Genomic DNA, 22,461 nt, shown 5'->3' with positions numbered 1-22,461 from the left:
ACTTCCATTGATTTCGTCGCATGAGAGGGTTTAAACCCTATTCTCCAGTCCCACAGCTCCTAGTTCACATCATAGCCTGGACACCCAAACATGTCGAGCAATTTCGCAGACAGCAATTTGCCCCGTTTTCAGGGACAAGCCACCGAGACGCCGGCAACTGTGTCCGAAAATATGCTGGATCTGATATCTTCTTCCGGTCGTGAGATTGACGTATTTCGCGAAGGCGTAAGTGGCAATCTCCAACTGCTCTCATCTAGAAATAAAACGCCCCTTTACTTCGTCTGTTGCTCGATCTTCCACCCCAACCGCCCAGATGTGACCTTGTACACTGGAAACGACAGAAAAGGCAAGGTGATTGGGGTATGCAGCAATACAAGGTTTTCCGACTCCATTACCGTGGGCCGTGGAAATCCGGCACACCCAAATAGCATGGAATGGGAAGAAGTCGTTAAGGTCTCGCGTGACCATAGCTCGTACAAATTTTCTATTTGGTCGCGAGCAGCAGAGCGACGGTCATACTCATGGAAGCGGACGCAAGATTCAAACATGAAGGGTATCAAATCGTCAAAGCTCGATAGACGCAGCTGGAAACTTGAAGATGATATGTCGGGAGAGGTGGTGGCAGTATTTGCAGCAAACGGGATCCAGAAGAGTTTTAAGAAGGTGGGAAAACTTCGATTTTTAGTTGGTGAGGAGAAGGTATCGGGGGAGTGGATTTTACTGACGTGGATCAGCTTGTATGAGAATGCCAGACGCAGGGCTCTTGCTAGGAGGGACCTAACTTGGTTTTTTTAAAGTAGCTACTTTCGAGGAAATCGGATGAAATATCACATCCACTGACTGCACTGCCATTTTGCCTCCTTAATAGCCATATCTTATATTTTCCTTGATCTTTTCACTTGCATCCCAGTCTTAACCCCTTCAGCGTAAGCTTCTTATCACGAGAGATATCGATTGCAAAACGGGCGTTACCATTGAAGTTCTGCAAAAGTTACAAAACGATGACCATAAATGGATCCTATATCCAAAGCCATGGTACGAGGTCTTTCGCCTGTCCCATCCGGCGAAACCGCCTTTGAAGTCGAAAGTTGCCACTGCTGCCCTCGGAATAGACTATTGCCATCTTCGCGGCCTTCCCCTCGCCGAATCAAGGAAGTAAAGAACCCATCACGCTAAAAAACAGAGACTGACTCGAGTGCATGCTGAAAGAATTCGCTGGCAGCATGACTGAGAACTCAGGTTACACCAAGACCCTGCGCAGGCGGAGTTTTCACGCCCCGTCGTTCGTGAGTCGGCGGGATCGGCTATAAGAATTGCTTTTCGGGGCCATGGTAGGCCTCACGGTCTCGATTCTATTTCCAAATCCTACCAGTTACAACGTTGTACATCAATTTTGATCTATAGTCACCAGCCACAGGTACGTCCCTGGCCCGCCACATGCACAGCCACATATTCGCCAGGGCTGTGACGTGGGGCGCGTTATTTATAACGAGGTACAAGTATCCGCTAACAACTTAGGCTGCGACATTAAGTACCCCATATATTCATTCGACACTGTACTTGATGCATCTCATTGAAACTTGATTTTATTTTTACGAACGATTTTCAGTGTGGCTTTTCGATTCTCGCCCATTGTATCACTTGGTGGTTTTGTGTTGCTCGTGGCCGTTCTTGTGCAATATTGCTACTCCCCGTGTACTACCCCTCCTGCGCCAACCATGTCAACTGAACTGAAGAGCATCGCCTACTTTGTCAACTGGGTATGTCTATTCTCGATTTTCCCGTTCCCGTGGATCATTTGAAGCGGACATGTCCGAAGTCCACGTGTATATGTTACCCGATATACAACGCGTGCTAATGCCACTGTGCGTAGGCCATCTACGGCCGTGGTTATAACCCACAGGACCTGCCCGCTGAGAAGTTGACTCATGTTCTCTATGCATTTGCCAATATCCGCTCCGAGACTGGAGAAGTGTAAGTAACCCCGGGATACTTTTGGCAAGACAGAATGCTAACAGTACTGCGCAGATACCTGACCGACAGTTGGTCGGATGTCGAGAAACATTATCCTGGAGATTCGTGGAATGACGTCGGTTCCAATGTCTACGGATGTATTAAACAGCTCGGTCTTTTGAAGAAACAAAACCGGAAGCTGAAGGTGATGATCTCCATCGGCGGCTGGACCTACTCTTCCAACTTTGCCCAGCCTGCCAGCTCTGAGGCCGGAAGAGCCAAGTTTGCCGAGTCGGCTACTCAACTGGTCCTGGACAACGGACTTGACGGTACGTCGATTCGTATCTCCTCACTGGATGATTTTGCTGACTCTTATGAAAGGAATTGATATCGACTGGGAATACCCCCAAGGTAAGCACCCCTGGGATATACAGACCGCTTTTTGGAACAGAGTCTGACACTTCCTTCAGATGATACCCAGGCCCAGAACTTTGTCTACTTGCTTCAAGCCTGTCGAGAGGTTCGGACCCTGCATTCCATCTGTTGACAGTTGATTACTGACATCAAATCCCAGCACCTTGATAGAGCTGCCGGCCCGGACCGCAAGTTTTATCTATCCATTGCTTGCCCTGCTGGCCCCTCCAACTTTAACAAGCTTAAAATCACCCAAATGACCCCTCTGCTGGACTTCTATAACCTCATGGCCTACGATTACGCAGGCAGCTGGGACCAATCCGCCGGTCACCAGGCCAACACCTACCCATCCGACTCTGTCCAAGCCGCGACGCCCTTCTCCACAGAAGCCGCACTAAAATACTACATCGATGTCAACGGTGTGCCAGCATCTAAGATGATCTTGGGCATGCCGCTGTACGGCCGCGCATTTACCAACACCGATGGACCCGGCTGCGGATTCAACGGTGTCGGACCCGGCAGCTGGGAGAATGGAGTGTGGGACTACAAGGCGCTGCCCCGACCCGGAGCCACCGAACAGATCGACACACAGGCCGGCGCATCCTGGAGCTATGACAGTAGCGCACGCACGATGGTCTCCTACGACAACCAGCAGATGACCCAGATGAAGGCGGACTTTGTCAAGCTGCGCGGACTCGGTGGAGGTATGTGGTGGGAGAGTAGCAGTGACAAGGGAGACAAGGGAGCCAATGCATCGGATGGCAGTCTGATCGGTACCTTTGTGGATGGCATCGGTGGTGTCAATGCGCTGGACCAGAGCGCGAACGCCATCAACTTTCCCGAGAGCAAGTATGCCAACTTGCGCGATGGCTTCCCTAGCCAGTAGGGCGGATCGGTGTATGAGTATGGTTTGCAGTGATGGGTGAGACGGGGTAGATTATCCAGAGCCTTCATTACATGTTTACAGTCTGTCATTTACTTCTACGTTTGGGAAATCGAGATTGGCAGAGCCGAATTTTTGTGATTTTTTAATTCACAGTCAAGAACCTTAGTAAGTGCCTAACCGTAACATCCACCGTGATATCCCAATCATTTTCATACCAGGCCTAGCAATAACCATGCCCGAACTCGACAACGGAGACATCGCGGTCAAACGGGGTCCATTTATTTGGACTCGTCGAAGACGTAGGTGAGGTGGCACTTGCCGCAGTACTGACGGTTGTGCATAGCAGCCATGAAGACACCGGCACCACACTGGAAAATGGATTAGTAAAGGTTCAAAGACCGTGGGGAGGACGAGCGAAGAAACATACCTCGGGGGCGGGGCACTCGCGGCGGAGACGCTCAATCTTGCCATCACCGTCGACCTTGTAGTACTTCAGGATGGCGAGCTTGGTCTTCTTGTGCTTGTGCTTGATCTTCTTGGGGGTGGTGTAGACCTTCTTCTTGCGCTTCTTGCCACCACCACGCAGGCGGAGCACGAGGTGAAGGGTCGACTCCTTCTGGATGTTGTAGTCCGAAAGAGTGCGGCCATCCTCGAGCTGCTTACCAGCGAAGATCAGGCGCTGCTGGTCCGGGGGGATACCCTCCTTGTCTGTGCGGGGCTGTCGTTAGTTTTGCGCATTCTGCAAGGCGGGAGGAGATATATTTCGTACCCTGAATCTTGGACTTGACATTGTCGATGGTGTCCGAGGACTCCACCTCAAGGGTGATAGTCTTACCCGTGAGGGTCTTGACGAAGATCTGCATCTTGATGAAGGCCTGTGATGGGAGTCAGTGGAAAGTTACAATTTTTTGAATGCGGCGTGACGAGCAGGAAGATGTCGGATCAAGTGCGCGCGTTGCACACATTCTGATCCGACTGGCTGCAGTGGGCTGAACTGTAGGGGCCAGGGGCATCAAAACTCACCTCGACAAGTTGTCTTCCTTAACCTTGCAAGATGGAAAGAAATTCGATGTGTGGGACTCGGTTGACGGTTAAAATCGTTGTGCGGTCACCTGACCACTTCCATGACTACTTTGGGGATAGTGCGAGACGCGAAAGGAGTAACAATAATCCGGGCCCGGGTCTGTGGTTTCTTGCCGTAAGGCCACAATACTTCATGCCTGAGGCCTCACAATGACATGGTTCCACATCTGGGCGGGTACCTTCAGGTATCGCAGTCCCCAGAACCCAAGATCCAGTAGATCACGCCCTGTTTACGGTTTCTAGGGGTATCCCCATAGCGACGGCAGGAGTATCCCCCTGGCCAGGGACAAAGATACTCCCTCCTCACAGCTCATCGGCCATACCCTTGCAGAACGGGAGCAACCGAAGTCAGGGAGAACCAGACGGTGAAGAGGACGACGAGAGTATATGGCCTGGATCGCAAGATGGAACTAGCATAATCGCACAAGTGGGCGCGAAAGTGGGCCCATTCGTCGTCACAATCGGTCACATCTGGTTTCCCAGACTCCCGACACGGCGCGTTGCCATGCCAACACATGCATTGTTGACGGGAACCGTGGGTTCAATTGATAGATCGCCAATGCTCACCCGAGGCTTCATGGACTTCACATACTCACTTATTGACTCTGATTTCCTGTCCTTCAGATCCTTTGTTTCTACGGATCCTAGGAACTTGAGAAAACACCGTGTGGTGATACTTTGATCTACACAAACACAGGAATCTCTCTACCAACAGCTAAACCTTAACTGCTGAGGCTCTAGCTTCTTTTTCTTTCCGTCGTCTTTTTTTGCGCGTGTGTTGAAGTTCACAGGCTGACACTGTGACAGGGTTGTCCGAATCGAACGGCTGGGTAGCCATGTTCTCCGCCACCCCAACGTCGCAAGGCCCCGGTCACCACCGTCGTCAACTATCGACTCCAGCATTTCCCGAAGTTGCTACATTCACAAAACCAGTCATGGCCGGAAATCCACCCCACCGAGCGCACCGACGCGGACAGACTGTGGACTACGGTTACGCACCACAGGTCTCCGCTGGCCGACAACCTGCGCCCAAGACGGTTCCAGAGCTTCGGGATTATTTTAACGAAAAATCAGGTTACCCGCGTCAGGCGAGGCCTGCTCCTCAGCAGGTGCCTCCTTATCTCCAGCAAGCACAGCAGCATTTCATCCCAAATGGGCTGCCTATGCAGGACGACGCATATCAAGCATATCCGCCGTCGTGGACATGGAGCCGAGAAGAGCTTCAAGAACTCTACCAAGCTTCGGCTTCCTCCTCTTCCCCGGCACCATCTATTGCTCCGGCTCTCTCAAGATCCGCCAGCGAATGCTCAGACAAACAATCACCGTTGAAGACTGCCCTGCACCGTATGCACCAGGAGCAGCAGCACAATCTTTCGATGGCCCAGCAAGCGCAAATGGCTAGCTACCGGCCCATGCAACACCTCTCTATTCAACCAGAGGCGTTTTCTCCCAAAATGGACCCATATTTTTCTTGTAAGTTTCTATACTCGATATAAGATACCGGATCGGTCGCAGGCTAATCAATTGGACAGACACTTCCCCTCTTACCCCCGATGCTACACCTTTGAAGAGTTCGTTTGATTTTCCCATGTACAGCAATGAGCATACCCCCACCAAGTCCCAGAGCTTTTCCTACCCCCGTACCCCCGTCAGCACTGAAATGCAGAGAGCCCACTCCCTCCAGAGCGTGTCTTTGTCAAGCCCAATCCCGTCCAGACATCAGGTACCCTCCCCTGCCGAATCCTCGTCAATTCCTTACACAGAAATGGCGGCGATGCCGTCCCCCAGCCATGTCGATGTGAATGAGACGCCATCCACCGGTCGACGTCAGAGTCGTACCATGTCTCCGGCGTCTTCTCCTATGTCTGAGCACGAGCCGCAGGCTGGGGGTCTCAGCGAGGTTGACCTCGATGCCCGAGTCAGAGCGTCCGTTCGGAACACTGGAATTTCTAGCGAAAAGATTGCCGAATACATTTCTGGCCCCGATTCCAAGGATGGCAAATATGTGTGCATGTATGATGGCTGCAATTGCCGCTTTGGTCGCAAGGAGAACATCAAATCTCACGTTCAAACCCATCTCGATGACCGCCCTTATCAGTGCGACGTCTGCGACAAGCTTTTCGTCCGAGGCCATGATCTGAAGCGCCACCTCAAGACACACACCGGCAAGAAGCCCTTTGAGTGCCTCTGCGGTGCTAGCTTCGCTCGGCACGATGCCCTCACTCGCCACCGTCAGCGCGACATGTGCGTCGGTGGTGTGACCGGCTTCGTCCCCAAAACCACCCGCCGTGGACGCCCGCCAAAGAAGAGCCGCCCTGATATGGAAACTCGCCAGACCAAGTCTACCCGAACCCGTCAGCGTGTCGCTGAGAAGGCCCCATCTGTGTCATCTGTCAAGCTAGAGGATGCTTCCCTTCCTGTTTTCAACTCGCCCAACTACGCCCCGTCTACTGCCATGTCTTCCTACACGCCGCCTACTTCACCAGGACACGCCCAGTCTCCCAACCACGTTGGCACCTCGCTCATCTCCCACCTCGAGGACGACATGCTTCCACCTCCGTTGTCGCCCCCTCAAATGGCGCACGTCAGATATGAGCAGGCCATTTCCCAATTCGTCCCTAGCCTGGCTGCGCAGCAGGAGAACTTCTACAGCGATCCCGCTCTTTCTCCTCATGAAATGTCATCACCACACACTGCTCCTACTCTCGATGAGTATACTTCCGGCTCGGAGATTGACCTGTTTATCAGCCAAGATTCCTCCGAGCAGGTGCGTGACGAATTTGCCAACATGACAACGAACGGAATGTCCGATTTCTCCACTGGCTACTCCTTTGTCGACTCAGCTGGTTTCCCACCATCGTCAATGTACTCCACTTTCCCCGAGAAGACCTTTTCCGGTCTTACCAACCTTGACGAATCCTACGTGGACCAGATCGACACGCTTTCTCAGGAATTCCTCAATGATCCTTAAGCGTGACAAGCAACGGCGTTTCTACTTATCACGAATACGGCATGAAATAGACAGCGTGTTTCCCTTCATTTTCACGGCGTGACAATTCTGCGACGATTTGAATGAGTTTATACAATTCACGACACACGACCTACAACGGGAGTTTTTCTTTCCTTTCGGCACGAGCGACCTGCCTACGGCATCTGACGTTTTCTTTGAACATTTGTTTTTTTACGGGGCTCCGGATTCTCTGGCGACTTGGGGGACTGAGGAGTTCTTGCTCTTTTGCTATATTGCCCCACCTTGCCCTTTCTGCCCTTTACATCTCCTTCAATTCTTGTTTTCAAGCTTCCGGATATTACATCCAAGGTTCATTTGAACCACTGAGCTGTTCTTTTTTTTCTTTTCTCTGGCGGTTTGATGGTTTCATCCCTTAATTGCCCCACTTTTTCACGATCGATATGTACTTCATGGGTCCTAAATGAAATTTTATGTAGCTAGCTAGCCAAGGCGCCTATTTTCTGGCGGATTTATTCTTCTTTTGCCTTTTAGCGGCCGATGACCATGGGATGGTCTGTATTTTAGTTTTCTTTCTAGTTGCTGTTCAATCATAACCTCATTGCAAGCTCATTTCGATTCCTCTTTCCCTCTCATATAGACTCTACCCCCGTCTACAAAGCTAGGTAACCCCAGTTTTAGCCTCGGGAGACGCAACAAACGTACATGACGTTTTGTCCTCGGCATGATGAAATTCTTTCTCAACGCGAACGCCACCATTTTGAGACTCGGTGTTTTGCATATTCCCCAAGGTAGTCAATATGATCATAACCACCATTTCATTAGCCTGTTCATACTCGAATATGCTCGAGGCTGTATACAGAAGGGATCAAAATCAGATTCACCAGAATATTCTCTCCGATTCTTTTCCGAGCACGGACGTATCGGTTTCCTACAGCACTGCTACAGTTTTTTTACTTCATTCTTCGCGGAAGACTTTCTCGCAAGGACCGTTTCAAGGGTTTGGGTACCAAAGCGGAACTCTTTTTTGAATGGATAGGTTATCATGTCTGTATGTATATATGTATTCATTATGTCTAACTAGCATGCCATAGCGTTATAGCTATCCCAATCTCAAAATGCAGCAGAGATAAAGATCGAGGGAATAAACAAGGAAGAGAGTCACTAGGACCAGTCATGAGCCTTCCACGAAATCTCTAGTTCAATCGGGTGCTCTCCCTGCGAGGCGAAGACTGTGCTCTGCACAAAGCCCTTGGGCGGCTTATCGGCGTAGAATGTGGTGTTGCCTTCATAGCAGAGCTTGTCGTCTTTGACCTGTTCAATAAAATTTGCTTAGTACCTAGAAGCCATGAAATCGAAGATTGAGATAAGACGTACAGTGAATTCGCTGGGGGTGGTGACGTGGGTCCCACATTTGAGAGCGTCCTCCTGGATGGCGCAAAGCCCTTTGCTTGATTTGAGGGTGAATGTGTCATCTGCAGATTCATCACAGTGTTAGTCTTCAAGACTACAGCACAGGTTTTATTGAAGCAGCGAACCTGAAGCCTTCTCGGCCCGGAAGGTAGCACACGTTCCAGATGCGTACCACGTCCCCCAGCTGATGATGCATCCGCGAATTTGGTTAAAAGTGGAGACGATCATGTTCCCCTTGCCTGAGAACGGGATTCCCGTAGCAGTAGGCTCCGAGCCACCGGTTGTTGTGGTCCTCGTCGGCTCAGGCTGGGCCCGCTTAGGCAGGTAGCGGATGCCTCGACGGGGACAGTTGGAAGTTTGACCATCTGTGATGCATGTAAGCTAACTGTCTAGTCGAGGAGATTTCCTGGAGTTCAACGAACCTGGACTTGCGGGAACGAATCTCCCAGTCTGCAGACTTCCTGCAATGTTGAAGTGGTACCAGAGCTCGCTGAGCTGGCCGCGCCGACAGTGGACAGTGACGGGGTGACCGTGGGCAGTCTCTAGCGCATCTTCGATATCCACAAGCGCATATGTTTGCGAATGGGATGGGACGATGCCAGCCTTGGCCAGATACTTTAGAAAAGATCAGCGACTGCATGGATAATGGCGAATTTCAAATATCGGACTAACCTCATAGGAAGGCAAGGTCTTAAAAACCTCAACAGTTCGGTCAAAGTAATCTACCACTTCCTGCTGCGGGAGATAATCCTCATAGCAATGTGTTTCGAGGGTGCTGACACAGGTGCCGTGCTTGTTCCACTCATGTTGCCACAAGTTCTGATCATCGAAATGAAAGTCTTTCCAGTACTCACTCATATATTCGAGCAGGTCTCCACGGCCAGCGTCAACCAAGATGAGCGATATATTGCTGTACTTGCGTCTGGAATCACAGAATTGGTCGAATCCGCCATTACAGTGGTCAGGCCTGGCAGATGTTAAGACCAGGATCATTGTGTACACGAAGTTTGAGAGTAGCCTACCAGAGACCGTGAATACCCCAGGAGTCATCGGGGCCGAGAGCGGGGTCCACATCCCAGAGCTGGGTCTGCAGCATCTGCCCGCCAGGGTAGTTGAAACAACAGGTGTCTTGGCCATGATACTTGACCTGACAGCTAGTTTCTGATAGAGAACATGATGAAGAAGTGCCTGGAGTTGACTTCTCGCTGGACTGCGACAACCACAATGAACTTAGGGTCTTGAGGAGCTTCTGGGGTCCGGGGATCTCCAGGACTTGTTGGAAGGAGCCCCACATGGCGGGGGATCGGTGGAGGGTTGGGAAGCTGTAGCTACTGAAGTTGAATGAATTGCAGACAGATAGTATCCCTTTCAGATCGAAAGAAAGACGAATAGAAGAGAAGTAGAGATGGGGTTGAGGTCAAGGTGCCGGTATCGCCTCGGATGACTAAGGCGATCATCCGTTCAGGTGATCCGATCCCGTGAACCGATAACAAATGTGGGATATGAAGTTGAAGTGGGGCACGTTCATTGATGTCTTGAAAAGGAGGAGGGGATCTTAGTTCTATTCACCCTGACCGTGCTGTATCAGCACCTGGGCACGTTGAAGCTTCAGCTTGATCAACAGAAAGCCCGTCGAGAAAACCACGCGGATGTGCCCCATTTGAATCCACTATAAGAACCGCGTTAGTCCCCTTCCACTGAATTTCGAGTTCGATAATGACGGCACCACCCTCACCGATGCTGGTCCCCCGATCCCACTGCTAGAGTTCCGATATCGACTGTGCCAAGATGATATCGACGGATCCCATCAGATTATCTCTGATAGAAAATGGTGGAGTTTCGCTAAGAGCCGGAGTTGGCCACACGGCGGCATGGTCGCGTTGTTGGAAAGCGGCAAGCCATATGATGAAGGTTGCATAGGAATATAGGAGGCTGCTGGTAATGCTTCATGTAGCTGGCGGGCGATAACTGCCATGAACCATCGCACCTGCCAAGACACTGAATGATCAAGTTTCAACACGTGGACCGCTGAGGCCCGCTCCGCGAGAGATGTGGGATCTGAAATCGAGCGATCGGAGATTTCACCGGTGGGATTTGGGTTGCTTATGGATGGCCCACTCTGCTCGTTATTTACCTGCATAACTATACGGGCACATAGTCGGTGTTGAAAGCGCACACACGCAATTACTACGCGGACTGCACCTAATTCGAAAAAATAATTATTCGGGCGAGATTGAGCGAATCCAGGCTCCCGGACTTCGGATAGGAACGGCGCATACTTCCAGATGGTGTTCGGTCTTACCCGCACAAGCTTAGCGTTTGCGCGAATTTGAGTAGATTGCCTCCGCGCCCAGAAAGAATGGAATGGGACCAGTGATGGCAAGTATGGAAAATAGTAATCCACAAGGCCCACTTAGCTGTCAGCCTCTCGGGTCTGGCTCCTGGATCTGGTCCCATCTAAACCCAACTTGTTAAACAAAAAGAAAGGAAATCCCTGGCCCTCATTACCTCCATGTATTTATACTCAGCTGGTCAAGCTGGCCTGGTCGCTCCCTCTTCGCCTCCGTGCTTCCACCCTCGAGCCTCCAACATCCTTGCAGCTGCCGAAACTGGTCCAACATAATGGCGTTTCACAATCGAGACAAAGCCGGGGGCACTGTGGACATACACACAGCCACGCTGGAAGCGCAGCCAAATGCAGACGACCAGAGCTTAGAACAAAGGGATGAGAGAGAAGTGCTTGAGCACCCCGATGAGATTACCCATCATGCACAGGCTGGAATTCAGAAAGCCGAAGCTACTGCTCTGGTATGGTCCAGAAAAGCCCTGTATGGCACATATGCCTGGTATGTCTCCCGAAGTACTGAGACTGTTCCATCAAATGGATCAGTGCAGTTATTCACTTGCCCATAATCCTTAGCCGAGATTAACACAGGATACCCCTTTGCAGGATCTGGTTGTGTTTCTTCGTCCTGTCCATGCAATCATCGATTAGCAGCAACATCATCTACTACGCGTACGCAAACTTCGCTTCGGCGCCGCAAATATCCCAAGCGTATATCGTGTCGACCATTGTGGGGGGAGTACTTCAACTTCCCATTGCAAAGACTCTAAACATTTGGGGCCGCACCGAGGGTTTTCTGACGTTCTTGGGGGTTTTCATCCTTGGACTGATCATAATCGCCTCCTGTGATGGTCCCAACGGGTTTGCTGCTGGCTACACCTTATACTGGATCGGCTATTCGGCCCTGAATTTTATTCTTTCCGTGTTTGTCGCCGACGCATCCGGATTGAAGAATCGAGCCTTTGTCTATGCCTTCATCGGTACGCCAACCATCTGCACGGCGTTTGTTGGGCCCCTCATTGCCCAGGCATTCGTCGCTCACTCAATTTGGCGCTGGGCCTACGGCTGTTTCGCCATCATTACCTTTGTTATTTTTGTGCCGCTCGCCGTTGTTTTCAAGTTCTACCAACGCAAAGCCGAGAAGCTGGGACTTTTCACGCACATCTTAAGTGACCGAACCACGACCCAGTCAATCGTCCACTACATCCATGAGTTTGACATTGTTGGTGCTTTCATTCTCATGGCTGCATTCATTCTGTTCCTCCTGCCATTCAGCCTCAAAACTTACGGCTTTACCGGATACTCCTCTGCAACGTTTATCGCTATGGTAGTCATTGGACTACTGCTCTTCCCGGTCTTTGCTCTTTGGGAGGCCTACTTTGCCAGAACTCACTTCATCCGATGGGAGTTGTTCAAAAAGCGCACAGTTCTTGGAGCTTGTATCCTGTCGGCCATCATTTTCTTCAACTACTACACGTGGGATCAATACTTTTACTACTATGTGCAAGTGGTTTACAACCTCGACACATCCAAGACAGGATATATGACACAGATTTACGGCGTTGGATCGACCATCTGGGCGGTCTTATTTGGCATTTGGATTCGCAAAACCAAGTACTTCAAGAATGTTTGTCTTTTCTTCGGTGCACCACTACTGTTACTTGGCGCAGCTCTTATGATCCACTTCCGAGGCTCGCAAAGTGACATTGGATACCTGGTGATGTGCCAAATCTTCATTGCCTTTGGGGGTGGAACTCTCGTTATCGGAGATGAAATGGCTGTCATGGCTGCCGCTGACCGTGACGGTGTCCCATTGATGCTTGCCATGATTAGCTTGTCTTCGAGTGTTGGTGGAGCCATTGGATACGCTGTTGCGAGCGCCATTTATGCCAATACGTTCCCTCAAGCATTACTCAGGGCCCTTCCAGAGTCGACCAAGGCGGATTACGCCACTATCTACGCCGGTGGATCAGCTGCCCAACTGATGTATCCTCCAGGGAGCGAGACAAGAATTGCGATCAATTACGCATGGGCTTATAGCCAGAAGTACGAGTGCATCACGGCAGCTTGTCTCGTTGTTCTTGCTTTCCCGGCGATTGCCATCTGGAAGAACTACAATGTCGACAGGAAGCAAGTAAAGGGTACCGTCATTTAAACGGAACTTTGGGCCTGTTACATGATTGGGAATATCATGGAGCGAGTTGAAGAAAGAAGACATCTCGACAACTGGACCATGACCCTCAATCGTGGTGAAAATACAAGATGTGAACGATTACAATACCGATTCATCTTAATTCCAATTACATAGTACAGACAGCTTCCGTAATGCATGCGCATCACTTTCCAACTAAATAATATTGTGTCTATGAAGACAACTTGAAAGCTGTCACATTTGCCGGAAGAGACATTTCTATGACCCGGGCACGATGTAACCTGAAGTCTTCGATTTGTCCTCATTGGTTAAAGTTTATACGGTTGAGGGGAAAAATCCATTTGCTCCATAGACTACTGTAGATTGCTAACAACCCATGGCTTATGGGAATGTAGATGACAGCATTAACTTGAAAGTGAGATTTTAGTTTAGTTTCACTACTGTAGTTGGATACGTCCGTGCACCAGGGAAGTGTCTATCAACCCGTTAGGCACAAACCACACAACTTGCGCTTTCGTGCCTGGGCTTTCTCAAGTGAGCACTGTTAGCCGAAAAGCCCGCCCCTGCCGAAATCAGCGCCGGTTCTAATAGAGGAACTTTACGAGTGTTATTATTATAGTTGCTTTTTGCCCGGGTTCCTGAGACCGAATCCACTCCCTTGCAGAAATCTGCTCAATTCGACTCGCATCCTTCCAATTCTTAGGTATCCGCAAATATTAGTGTCCGTGCCCTTCGGCCGCACCCGAAGGGAACTCTAAGCGATTGGCCGCCCCAAGGCTTGTGGAAATTGAAAGGAAGTCTTAGGTATTAAGTTTTCAGTGTTGCCTTCTTTTACGATGGGGGAGAGGTTTGAATTTTGCTGGATTTGTGCTGTCTGATTTTCCCATTCCTCAAGCGCATCTTACCCGAGCTTACTTTCGGGAAAGAAAAATATTTCTATTGGATCTCATCGGTCTCTAGACCGTCAGAACTCGGCTATGACTGCCGAGCGGATATGTAGATTGCGGCTTTTTCACGTGAGAGACGATAGTTGTATCGTCATTCGACAGCACATCGCTTTTCTTGACACTCTTCCACTCCACAAACAAAGTTGTCACAAAGGCAGCAAGCATTAAAGCCAGGCTGACGCGGTAAGTGTCTCGCAATCCGTTCATGTATGCCTTGATCACTCCATCCAGCTGATCGAGCTGGCCCAAAGTTGCCAAGACGTGTCTCATCTCGGTAGCTCCTGCGTTGAGGATGGCACTCGGATTGACTTCGGGTGCGTATGCGTAGATACCTGCTTGCAAGCCATTCTGGAACACCGACTGACCCACTGCAAGGAAGATGGCGCCCCCCAAGGTCTGGAAGAACATGACCGCGGCGGTTCCCACTGGAATATCCTCGGGCTTCAGTACCGTCTGCACAGCTGTCATTGGGATCTGAAGACCCGCACCAATGCCGGCACCGACAACAATCTGGTAGCCGATCCATTTCGCCGTAGAAATATTGACATCGTACAAGGTGATCAGACCCGATCCGATAGCAGCAATAGCAGTGCTGCCAATCAAGAAAGGCGTATAATAACCGGCTGCTGTCACCATAGCGCCAACCATGATAGATGAAACCACGGTGGCAAGCATAAATGGCAGAACCTGAAGTCCAGCAGTCATTGCAGATGATCCTCTGACGCTCTGGAAGTAAATAGGAACATAGTAGACTAGAAGGAAGAAGCCGCCGCTAAAGAAGAATGCAAACAGTCCAGCAGACCAGATGGTGCGCTTTTTGAGGATTGAGGGTGGCAAAGTTGCGGTTGTGCTCTTCTTAATACCCGCCTTTTTCTCATCTTGCCAACTAATGTAGATCTGGGACGCGGCAAAAAGAAGAATAAGCAGAGCGAACCCAACAAAAAGTCCGATAATTTGAGAGCTCCCCCAGGCGTAGGCATTTCCGCCCCATTGTAATGCGAGAATCAAGCATATGACAGCCGGAATGAGCAAGCTCGCACCGATCAAGTCAAGTTCTTGAGCAAATCTAGAAAATGATAGCTTCCTATCCTGATTGTTGCTCGGTAGGTGAAGGACCAGCAGAACAACTACCATAGAAACTCCGCCCACCGGCAGGTTGATATAGAAGCACCATCTCCAAGACGGACCATCAGTAAACGCTCCACCAAGTAGAGGACCGACGATTGAGGAAACGCCCCAAACAACACCATAGACACCAAAAACGAGCGGCCTCTTTGGCAGAGGCACAGTCATGGAGATGATCACCAGAGCGCCCGAAAAGATCCCTGCAACTCCGATTCCTGCCACTGCGCGACCGATGATCAAGACTGTGCTGGAAGGCGCAACACCACAAATCAGAGATCCGATTTCAAAGATTCCAACAGCAGCTAAGAATGACCATTTCACCTGAGACAGGTCAGAAGGGTCTTTTGATAGCGGAAAAAAAATACAAGGCGAGGATTTCAAGAACAACCAACCTTGAATGGCATTGGGGAGACTTACATTGAGAATCTTATAAATTCTGCCATATGACGGCTGCAGAGCGGTTGAAGTCAAGAAATAAGCGCTGCCATACCAGGCAATATCGGGAATACTCTTGAATTGGTCGGTGATCTTTGGAATAGCCACTCCGATGATAGTCTGATCGAGGGCTACCAGAAACGCGGCCAGGTAGATTGCCAGAACAATGATGATAACTTGCCTGAGGGGGGGGGAACTGGGCCTTTTTGTTGGAGTCTTGATCTTCAATACTGGCAGCGTCGGTGTTCACCTGCAGAGCAGTTTTCTCCCCGCTGGCCACGAGATCCGGAGGATTGGGAGCTTCACTCATGACGGGACACGTACTTGAAGTCAGAAAGGGGTTCAGCAGTGATATTGATCTGTGAAATTGTGCCTTGAATGGCGAAGCATCAAGATGAGAGCACACGGGAGCTGGATCCTTCTTGATTACACCAGTCTCACGAGGTACAGCAGAGACTGAGCAGACCAAAAGAAATATTATCTCCTCCGCCGAATAAGCCCGGTTATGCAAAATAAAAGGGATACCCTTTTCCAGTGCCCTATGAACTTTACGGGACCTCACTACCGCTTCTCTGGATGATGATAGGTCCCAATTCAGAGGAAGAGCTAAAATATGACAATTACCTCAAACATGCTCTCCTTAGGGAAAGGTGAAAACTTAACTTTGCACGTTTTTCTTTTGATTTGGGCTTCTGATTTACCACGACTCTCATTAGCCTCGTCACGAGGTCTATCCACCTCTTTACACCAATTGATTCTGCCCGTAAGAGGTACTCAGTGTGGGCTTACTGGGCTTTTATCCACTTTCCGTACTAGTGCACGAATGGTGGACTGGAGGTAGGTAGACCCTAGTAACGTTACTCACTGAAAGACTAACCACCATTCAGTCTTCCCGAGTCCCGAGGCTGATCAATCGGATTCAAAATCACCCATCCTCCATAATTCACCGTTGGCACGGAACTTTTTGAACTCAAACAACATAGATGGTTCACTTGTCTACTTCAGCCCTGCATGGCGGGTCTAAACAATTCCCCGAAAGGTTATTCCCAAGAAAAGAAAATTACACTCAATCCTCGGGAATTACAATCAACGGCCTCAAATACACTCGGCGTTGGTTTCGAGAACGTTCTAACTCGTATTGAAGTCCGAAGTCTGAGTCAATTTTCACGATGACTGCCTTGGCTGTCCCAAGTACCACGTGGATATGCAAAATCTGCACGTGGGACTCCATACGGCATACGGAGTTCCTTTTTGGGATGCGGTCCTCCTAGCATTGAGACTCAAACCGGGCTGACAATAAATTCCCGACGGACTCCACCAAGTCTGAGTTGCTCTACTGCTGTTCATCGCATCGTACCCCTCTCTTGTACCACCACTGCACCCTTTGGGACTATCCAGCTTCCAGCTATAATCTTCCCAGACGCTGGGAATATTGATACAGCATGGCGTCACTTCACTCTGATTCTGGCCGACTTGATTCCGAGTCCAAATGCTCGACAGCGGAACTCCTTGATACCCCTGCCGTTAACCCTGCCGTTAACCCTGCCGTTAACTGCACGCCATATTCAAGTGACGTGGAATTGACGTCCCAGCGAATCTTGGATGTCTTTCTGAAATATGCACTCAACAAATTTGAATATGCACCGGACCATCTGGGTGGTAATGGAAAAGGCTTTCTTTCTGTGATAGGCAGATTTGTCTCCCAGGGTACCCGTGTACAGGCTTGCCTCCCTGCGTTTCCCTTCAAGTCAGCGAACAAGGTGTACAAAGTGCTCGGGAGCTTGCCAGACAAAGCAGAGGAGCTGGCACTTGATCGATTGAACGCTCTTTGCAATTCTATTCAGGAATTCTATGCCCCGGGTGCCGAGATTGTGATTATATCGGACGGCATCACCTACAATGGTTCGTGGGCTATTTCATTGGCGTATTAAAATTGTTTTTGTCCAATCTCTGACAGCTTCATGGTCGATTATAGACTTGTTATGTATTTCGGACAAAGAAACCTGGGAATATGGCGAAGCCCTACGAAGCATGGCCATCGAGAAGGGATTTGACAACATTTCATTTTCGCGAACCCGAGACCTTCTTGACATCTCTCTCCCCGACAACCTCACTGAGATCGTCTATGTGGCTAACTGTACGAACTTTCGTCGCTTGCTCTTGAACCAATATGGGAAGGCCAATCTCGACATCGACGAGGAAATTACAAAGAACGCAGATACAAAATTGACGTATCTTGGCTATAAGCGTTTTTTGGAATCGGATTTGCAGCACATCTTTCCTCGGGGAAAGCGTCGCTCTGCCCACAGTTACAAGCGGGATTGCAAATATCTGGCGAAACAAATGCTTTTGAGAGGATACGTACGTATTATTACGCCCCGGATATGCCATTTGGGGGACCCTGCGGCTGACTTGGAGGAATAGGCTTTTGCCGGGGCCGTCAAGCACGCCTTCCCACACCATCTGCGGCTTTCAATCCACGAGTCTATCAGTGGAAACAAGATACCTATTAGTCTGCTGAATACGAAGACAGGTTATACTACCCCATGGCATTGTTCTGTGGCTCAACTTGCAGATGGGATGTGGGTTAGTGCTCCGATGGGCGAGTTCAGTCAGGATAGTCGGTTGGAATTGGTTCATGTCGATGGGGCCCCCAGTCACTACAGGGAGAAATTGTCCGATGGGGGACATACTCCCATCAGGGAGACAACGGCACGCTATCTCCAGTCCGCTAAATCCATCACGGTCACTGCGTACGTCAATAGTGCATTCAAGGATGTATCATCACTTGCATCCTATTCTAGCGAGGGTTCCGTGTCTTCATCTGAGGGCAAATACCCCGACAGCCGTTTCACTACCCCGGAAATCCCAGCAACGTCGGAGATTTCGTCTTCAATATCTGGCCTGGGAATCGAGATAAATTCGAGGCCCCGAGTTGCGCCATCACCGCTGGAGACACAGACTGTGGTGTCAGCGGAATACGGTAGAAGGCTCATTCCCCAAATAATGGATGATCTTGCTGCTTCCGAGCCGGAAAGAACTGTTTTCTCTCTTGCATCACTCTCAAATGGCTTTCTCAAACTCAACCCAATTTCTGCCCAGCAATTCACCAGAGCAGTCGATAAGACTGCCTGGTGGCTTCGTGAGCAGGTTGGCACCCCCGATTCAGTTCAGCCCATGGCTTATATTGGACCACGTATGTTTTGCAATTTTGCAAAGAACCTCATTTTGACTTTTAATCTCGGCTTCTGACGGCACTGCTTGGTTTAGATGATCTCAGGCATGTTCTTTTGACATATGCGTGTGTTAAAGCGGGTTATTCGGTATGTTCTCGACCAGGTCAACATCATCACCATATCATGAATGCACCGATTCTAAGTATTCTTCTTACTACAGGCTCTTTTCCTATCCCCCAAAAACAATGCCGACGGAATCTTGGCTGTACTCAGTAAATTGGACTGCAATATCTGGGTCAATGCAATTGACGCATCGCCAGTCCAAGTGGTCAAAGATGTTTTGCAGGAGCGGTCTATGAAGTATTTGCAGCTTCCTACGCTCGACGTGCTTCTTGATGCTGAGTCTACCGAAGCTTTCTCATACACAAAGACCTTTGATGAAGCCATAAATGATCCATTCTGCTACTTGCATACGTCTGGAAGCACTGGATTGCCCAAGCCCATTCCTTGGTCTCATGGGCTCATTGGCACTATGGACGCAGTCCGACTGCTGCCACCCGTGGGTGAAAACGCTGATTTAGTTCCTTGGACTTCAGACTGGAATGAAGGGGACAAGATATACTCGTCCTTCCCAATGAGTCACGTACGTCAACTCCTCCTGTATCTAGGTTTCTGGGGCTCAGGATGATGTGGAAGGAGTTCTTAGCTGACTGTATCACCTATAGGGCGCTGGAATAATCATGGATATTTTGATGCCTGCACTTTTCAACCTCCACTGCATCTTGGGACCAGTTGGTGTTTTACCAAATCTGAACCTAGTGGAAAGGCTAGCTGTAGATGTGAAGATTGATATCTGGAGTATGGTCCCTTCGCTCGTCGATGAGCTGGGCGAAACCCCCGAAATTTTGGAGCATCTCCGTCCCAGCAAGTTCATCTGTGCATCTGGAGGCCCTGTTAGCTCAGCCAGCGCTGGCAAGGTGAATGAGGTTGTCAGAGTCCTTAACTTGACGGGTACAACTGAAGGCCTCTTCATTGGGAACTTGAAGCCCGAAAGAGAAGACTGGTTCTGGTTCTGCTTCCATCCTTACTCTGGCTTCGAGTTTAAGGAGCTCGAAACCGATGTCTATGAGCACTGGGTACATCGCAACGAGCACTGGGCTCTCTTCCAAGGAATTTTCCACACATTCCCGGATCAAAATTCAATCAACTTCAAAGACCTTTACATGCGGCACCCTACCAAGCCCAACTTGTGGGCCTTCAAGGGAAGAAGTGATGATCTTGTGGTCTTGTCGAATGGGTATAAGATATCGCCCCTGGAAACAGAGGCATTTATCACAACTCACCCCGATATTAATGGCTGCCTGATTTTTGGAACTGGATGGCCACAAGCCGGTCTACTCATTGAGTTGAATGATCCTTCCAACAAATCACCTGAGCTGATCGACAGTATTTGGGCAAAGGTCCAGACAGCCAATTCTATGTCCCGGCACAAGAACCAGCTACTCAAGGATTTCATAACTTTTGCACTCCCCGAAAAGCCCTTCTTGCGAACAGACAAGAGAACGGTCAAAAGATCTGCTACACTGGCATTGTACTCCGATTACATTGAGCGATTCTACAGTTCGCGCAATGACGACGTCGATCAAGTTGTGACATTTGATATGAGCTCGCCTGAGGCAACCGAGGGCTCCATACGAAAGATTCTTGGCAGCTCTCTTTCAGAAGCCCAGAGCGTGCTTCCAGAAACAGACTTATTTTCTGTTGGACTTGATTCGCTCGGCGTGTTCGCGGCTGTCAAAACGATCCGGGCAGCCACAGGCTTGGGTGATAAAATATCGCCTCGTCACATCTACGCCAATCCGACGATTATGAGTCTTGCTACAACGGTTTCTACACTAATTGAAGAAGCAAAGAATGAAGAATCTGAGGGGTTGAACGATAAGGATTCAAATAACGCCGCTTCTCTCATGAACAATCTGATCGCTCAGCACAAAGCACGACAATCCTTCCGCCTGAACGCCTTCGATTACGTTAATCCAAATCACGGCATGGGAATTATGCTGTTCTTTTCCATTCACGAGGAAACTCCTTACGTGGAAGTGTTTCAAAATCTTCAAGAAGGGCTTAATCGCACATTCGACATGATACCTGCTCTCAGTGGAAAAATGATGCATTGCTCCGAACAGGAAATTGGATATAATAAAGGAGACCTTTGTGTGACGATTCCGCCGCTTTCCATGGCAAACTCTGTAAAAAACCGTCTGATATATAAGGATCTCTCCGATGTCCTTCCGCCATTTGAGAAATTGAAAGAGGCAGGCTTCCCACCTTCTGCTGTCCCGGACGACCTCGTTCTGCGAGACGACCCGTTTCCGAAATTCCCTGCGGACATTTTCTCAGGCCAAGTGAACTTCATTCCCGGTGGCTGCATTGTTGCTGTTGACTTAAACCACTGTTGCCTCGACGGTCTGGGAGCCATGGTTGTTCTCAAGGCTTGGGCTGAGAATTGCCGATATCTTCAAGGCGATCAAGGAGCAACTTGCGCCTGGTATCACCCGGAGAGCTTCAACCATGCATTACCGGAAATCATCCACGAGCAAGAGGGCTGGGCTCGCCCGGTCGAAGAGATTGACCCCGGTACATGGGGATTCTTACCTTTCTTCCCACCCGATCAATACCGGAAGAGTATTCAAGAAGCTACCATTGGATATGAGAATTGCAAGTTACCACCTGCTCCTGATTTCAAGTTGCATGATATTTGGCCGCTCCCACGCGCTGAACGGTGTACCGAAACAACAGTGTTCCTGATCAGGCCCGAAAACCTGGAGAAAATGAAGCAAGAGGTTATGTCTGATCCCGAAGCAAAAGGGGTCATCAATTCAATCAGCGACATTGTGCAAGCCTTCCTCTGGCGTGCTGCCATTCGGGTGCGACGAAAGGTTGCCACGGAGATCCGGAAGCAGATATTCAAGCCAGATGAGGTTTCTATCCTCGAGCTCCCTACCGACGGCCGCCCATACTTCTCTCAACTCTTGCCCGAGACATATATGGGTAGTCTGTTGATCCTGAATCGATCAACGATGCCCATCGAGATGCTTTGCTCTGATCACACCACAATTGGCCGCGTCGCGTATCTGCTTCGTGAGTCTGCCGCACGCATCACACCTTCAGTCGTCCATGATGCATTGTCAATTTTGCAGTCACTGCCAAATCATGAACGATTTTCGACGGCAAACATGGGCCTCGAGCATATGCATGCTATGATTTCCAACATGATGCTTTTCCCAACCGACGAGGTTTGCTTTGGCGATGCCTTCTTTGCCAACGGGGGGTGCCCTGAGTCCTTGAGACCACAGATTGAGCGTGGAAATGGACGTTTTAGATTCCTGGTAATCCTCCCAATCAGAAGGGATGGCGGAATTGAGCTTTCCTTGGGTACACATCCGGAGGAACTGGAGATGTTTCTGGCAGACAAAGAATTTACGAAATATGCTGAGCTTCTCGCTCCGTTCTGATGAGTTGATTATTTTGTTGCATCTTGTGAGATCTTCGTAATATTAATTGA

General features: G+C 49.7%; 7 protein-coding genes across 7 annotated transcripts; 5 read left to right on the top strand and 2 right to left on the bottom strand.

The window, feature by feature from the left end:
- Window positions 1-90: 90 nt before the first annotated feature.
- N7498_003352 (uncharacterized protein) lies at window positions 91-795 on the top strand (the record flags this gene model as incomplete). The annotated part of the gene is made up of 1 exon (XM_058450414.1): window positions 91-795. The coding sequence occupies one exon, from the start codon at window positions 91-93 to the stop codon at window positions 793-795; it is 705 nt and encodes a 234-aa protein (XP_058309876.1).
- An 859-nt stretch (window positions 796-1,654) lies between these two features.
- Window positions 1,655-3,253, top strand: N7498_003351 (glycoside hydrolase family 18 protein; the record flags this gene model as incomplete). The annotated part of the gene is made up of 6 exons (XM_058450413.1): window positions 1,655-1,760; window positions 1,874-1,974; window positions 2,029-2,282; window positions 2,335-2,364; window positions 2,424-2,473; window positions 2,528-3,253. The coding sequence occupies exons 1-6, from the start codon at window positions 1,719-1,721 to the stop codon at window positions 3,251-3,253; spliced, it is 1,203 nt and encodes a 400-aa protein (XP_058309875.1). The 5' UTR covers window positions 1,655-1,718.
- Window positions 3,254-5,172: 1,919 nt separating this feature from the next.
- On the top strand, window positions 5,173-7,307 carry ace2 (putative C2H2 transcription factor (Swi5); the record flags this gene model as incomplete). Its single annotated transcript, XM_058450412.1, has 2 exons — window positions 5,173-5,809; window positions 5,869-7,307. 2 exons carry the CDS (start codon window positions 5,173-5,175, stop codon window positions 7,305-7,307), a joined length of 2,076 nt encoding a protein of 691 aa, XP_058309874.1.
- A 1,161-nt stretch (window positions 7,308-8,468) lies between these two features.
- On the bottom strand, window positions 8,469-10,011 carry N7498_003349 (T2 family ribonuclease; the record flags this gene model as incomplete). The annotated part of the gene is made up of 6 exons (XM_058450411.1): window positions 8,469-8,618; window positions 8,682-8,779; window positions 8,843-9,082; window positions 9,140-9,332; window positions 9,390-9,684; window positions 9,740-10,011. 6 exons carry the CDS (start codon window positions 10,009-10,011, stop codon window positions 8,469-8,471), a joined length of 1,248 nt encoding a protein of 415 aa, XP_058309873.1.
- A 1,328-nt stretch (window positions 10,012-11,339) lies between these two features.
- Window positions 11,340-13,216, top strand: crmC (siderochrome-iron transporter crmC; the record flags this gene model as incomplete). The annotated part of the gene is made up of 2 exons (XM_058450410.1): window positions 11,340-11,563; window positions 11,668-13,216. 2 exons carry the CDS (start codon window positions 11,340-11,342, stop codon window positions 13,214-13,216), a joined length of 1,773 nt encoding a protein of 590 aa, XP_058309872.1.
- A 953-nt stretch (window positions 13,217-14,169) lies between these two features.
- Window positions 14,170-16,030, bottom strand: N7498_003347 (MDR family MFS transporter; the record flags this gene model as incomplete). The annotated part of the gene is given in 3 exon segments (XM_058450409.1): window positions 14,170-15,606; window positions 15,703-15,901; window positions 15,918-16,030. 3 exon segments carry the CDS (start codon window positions 16,028-16,030, stop codon window positions 14,170-14,172), a joined length of 1,749 nt encoding a protein of 582 aa, XP_058309871.1.
- Window positions 16,031-17,162: 1,132 nt separating this feature from the next.
- N7498_003346 (transferase family protein) lies at window positions 17,163-22,411 on the top strand (the record flags this gene model as incomplete). The annotated part of the gene is made up of 6 exons (XM_058450408.1): window positions 17,163-17,622; window positions 17,696-18,081; window positions 18,145-18,916; window positions 18,991-19,043; window positions 19,117-19,539; window positions 19,622-22,411. The coding sequence occupies 6 exons, from the start codon at window positions 17,163-17,165 to the stop codon at window positions 22,409-22,411; spliced, it is 4,884 nt and encodes a 1,627-aa protein (XP_058309870.1).
- Window positions 22,412-22,461: the final 50 nt, after the last annotated feature.

Source organism: Penicillium cinerascens (genome assembly GCF_028974065.1).
Source record: "Penicillium cinerascens strain IBT 15544 chromosome Unknown contig_24_segment0_segment0, whole genome shotgun sequence".
Lineage (NCBI taxonomy): Eukaryota > Fungi > Ascomycota > Eurotiomycetes > Eurotiales > Aspergillaceae > Penicillium > Penicillium cinerascens.
Note: the sequence above shows the minus strand (reverse complement) of the source record. Positions and strands in the feature narration are given on the sequence as shown.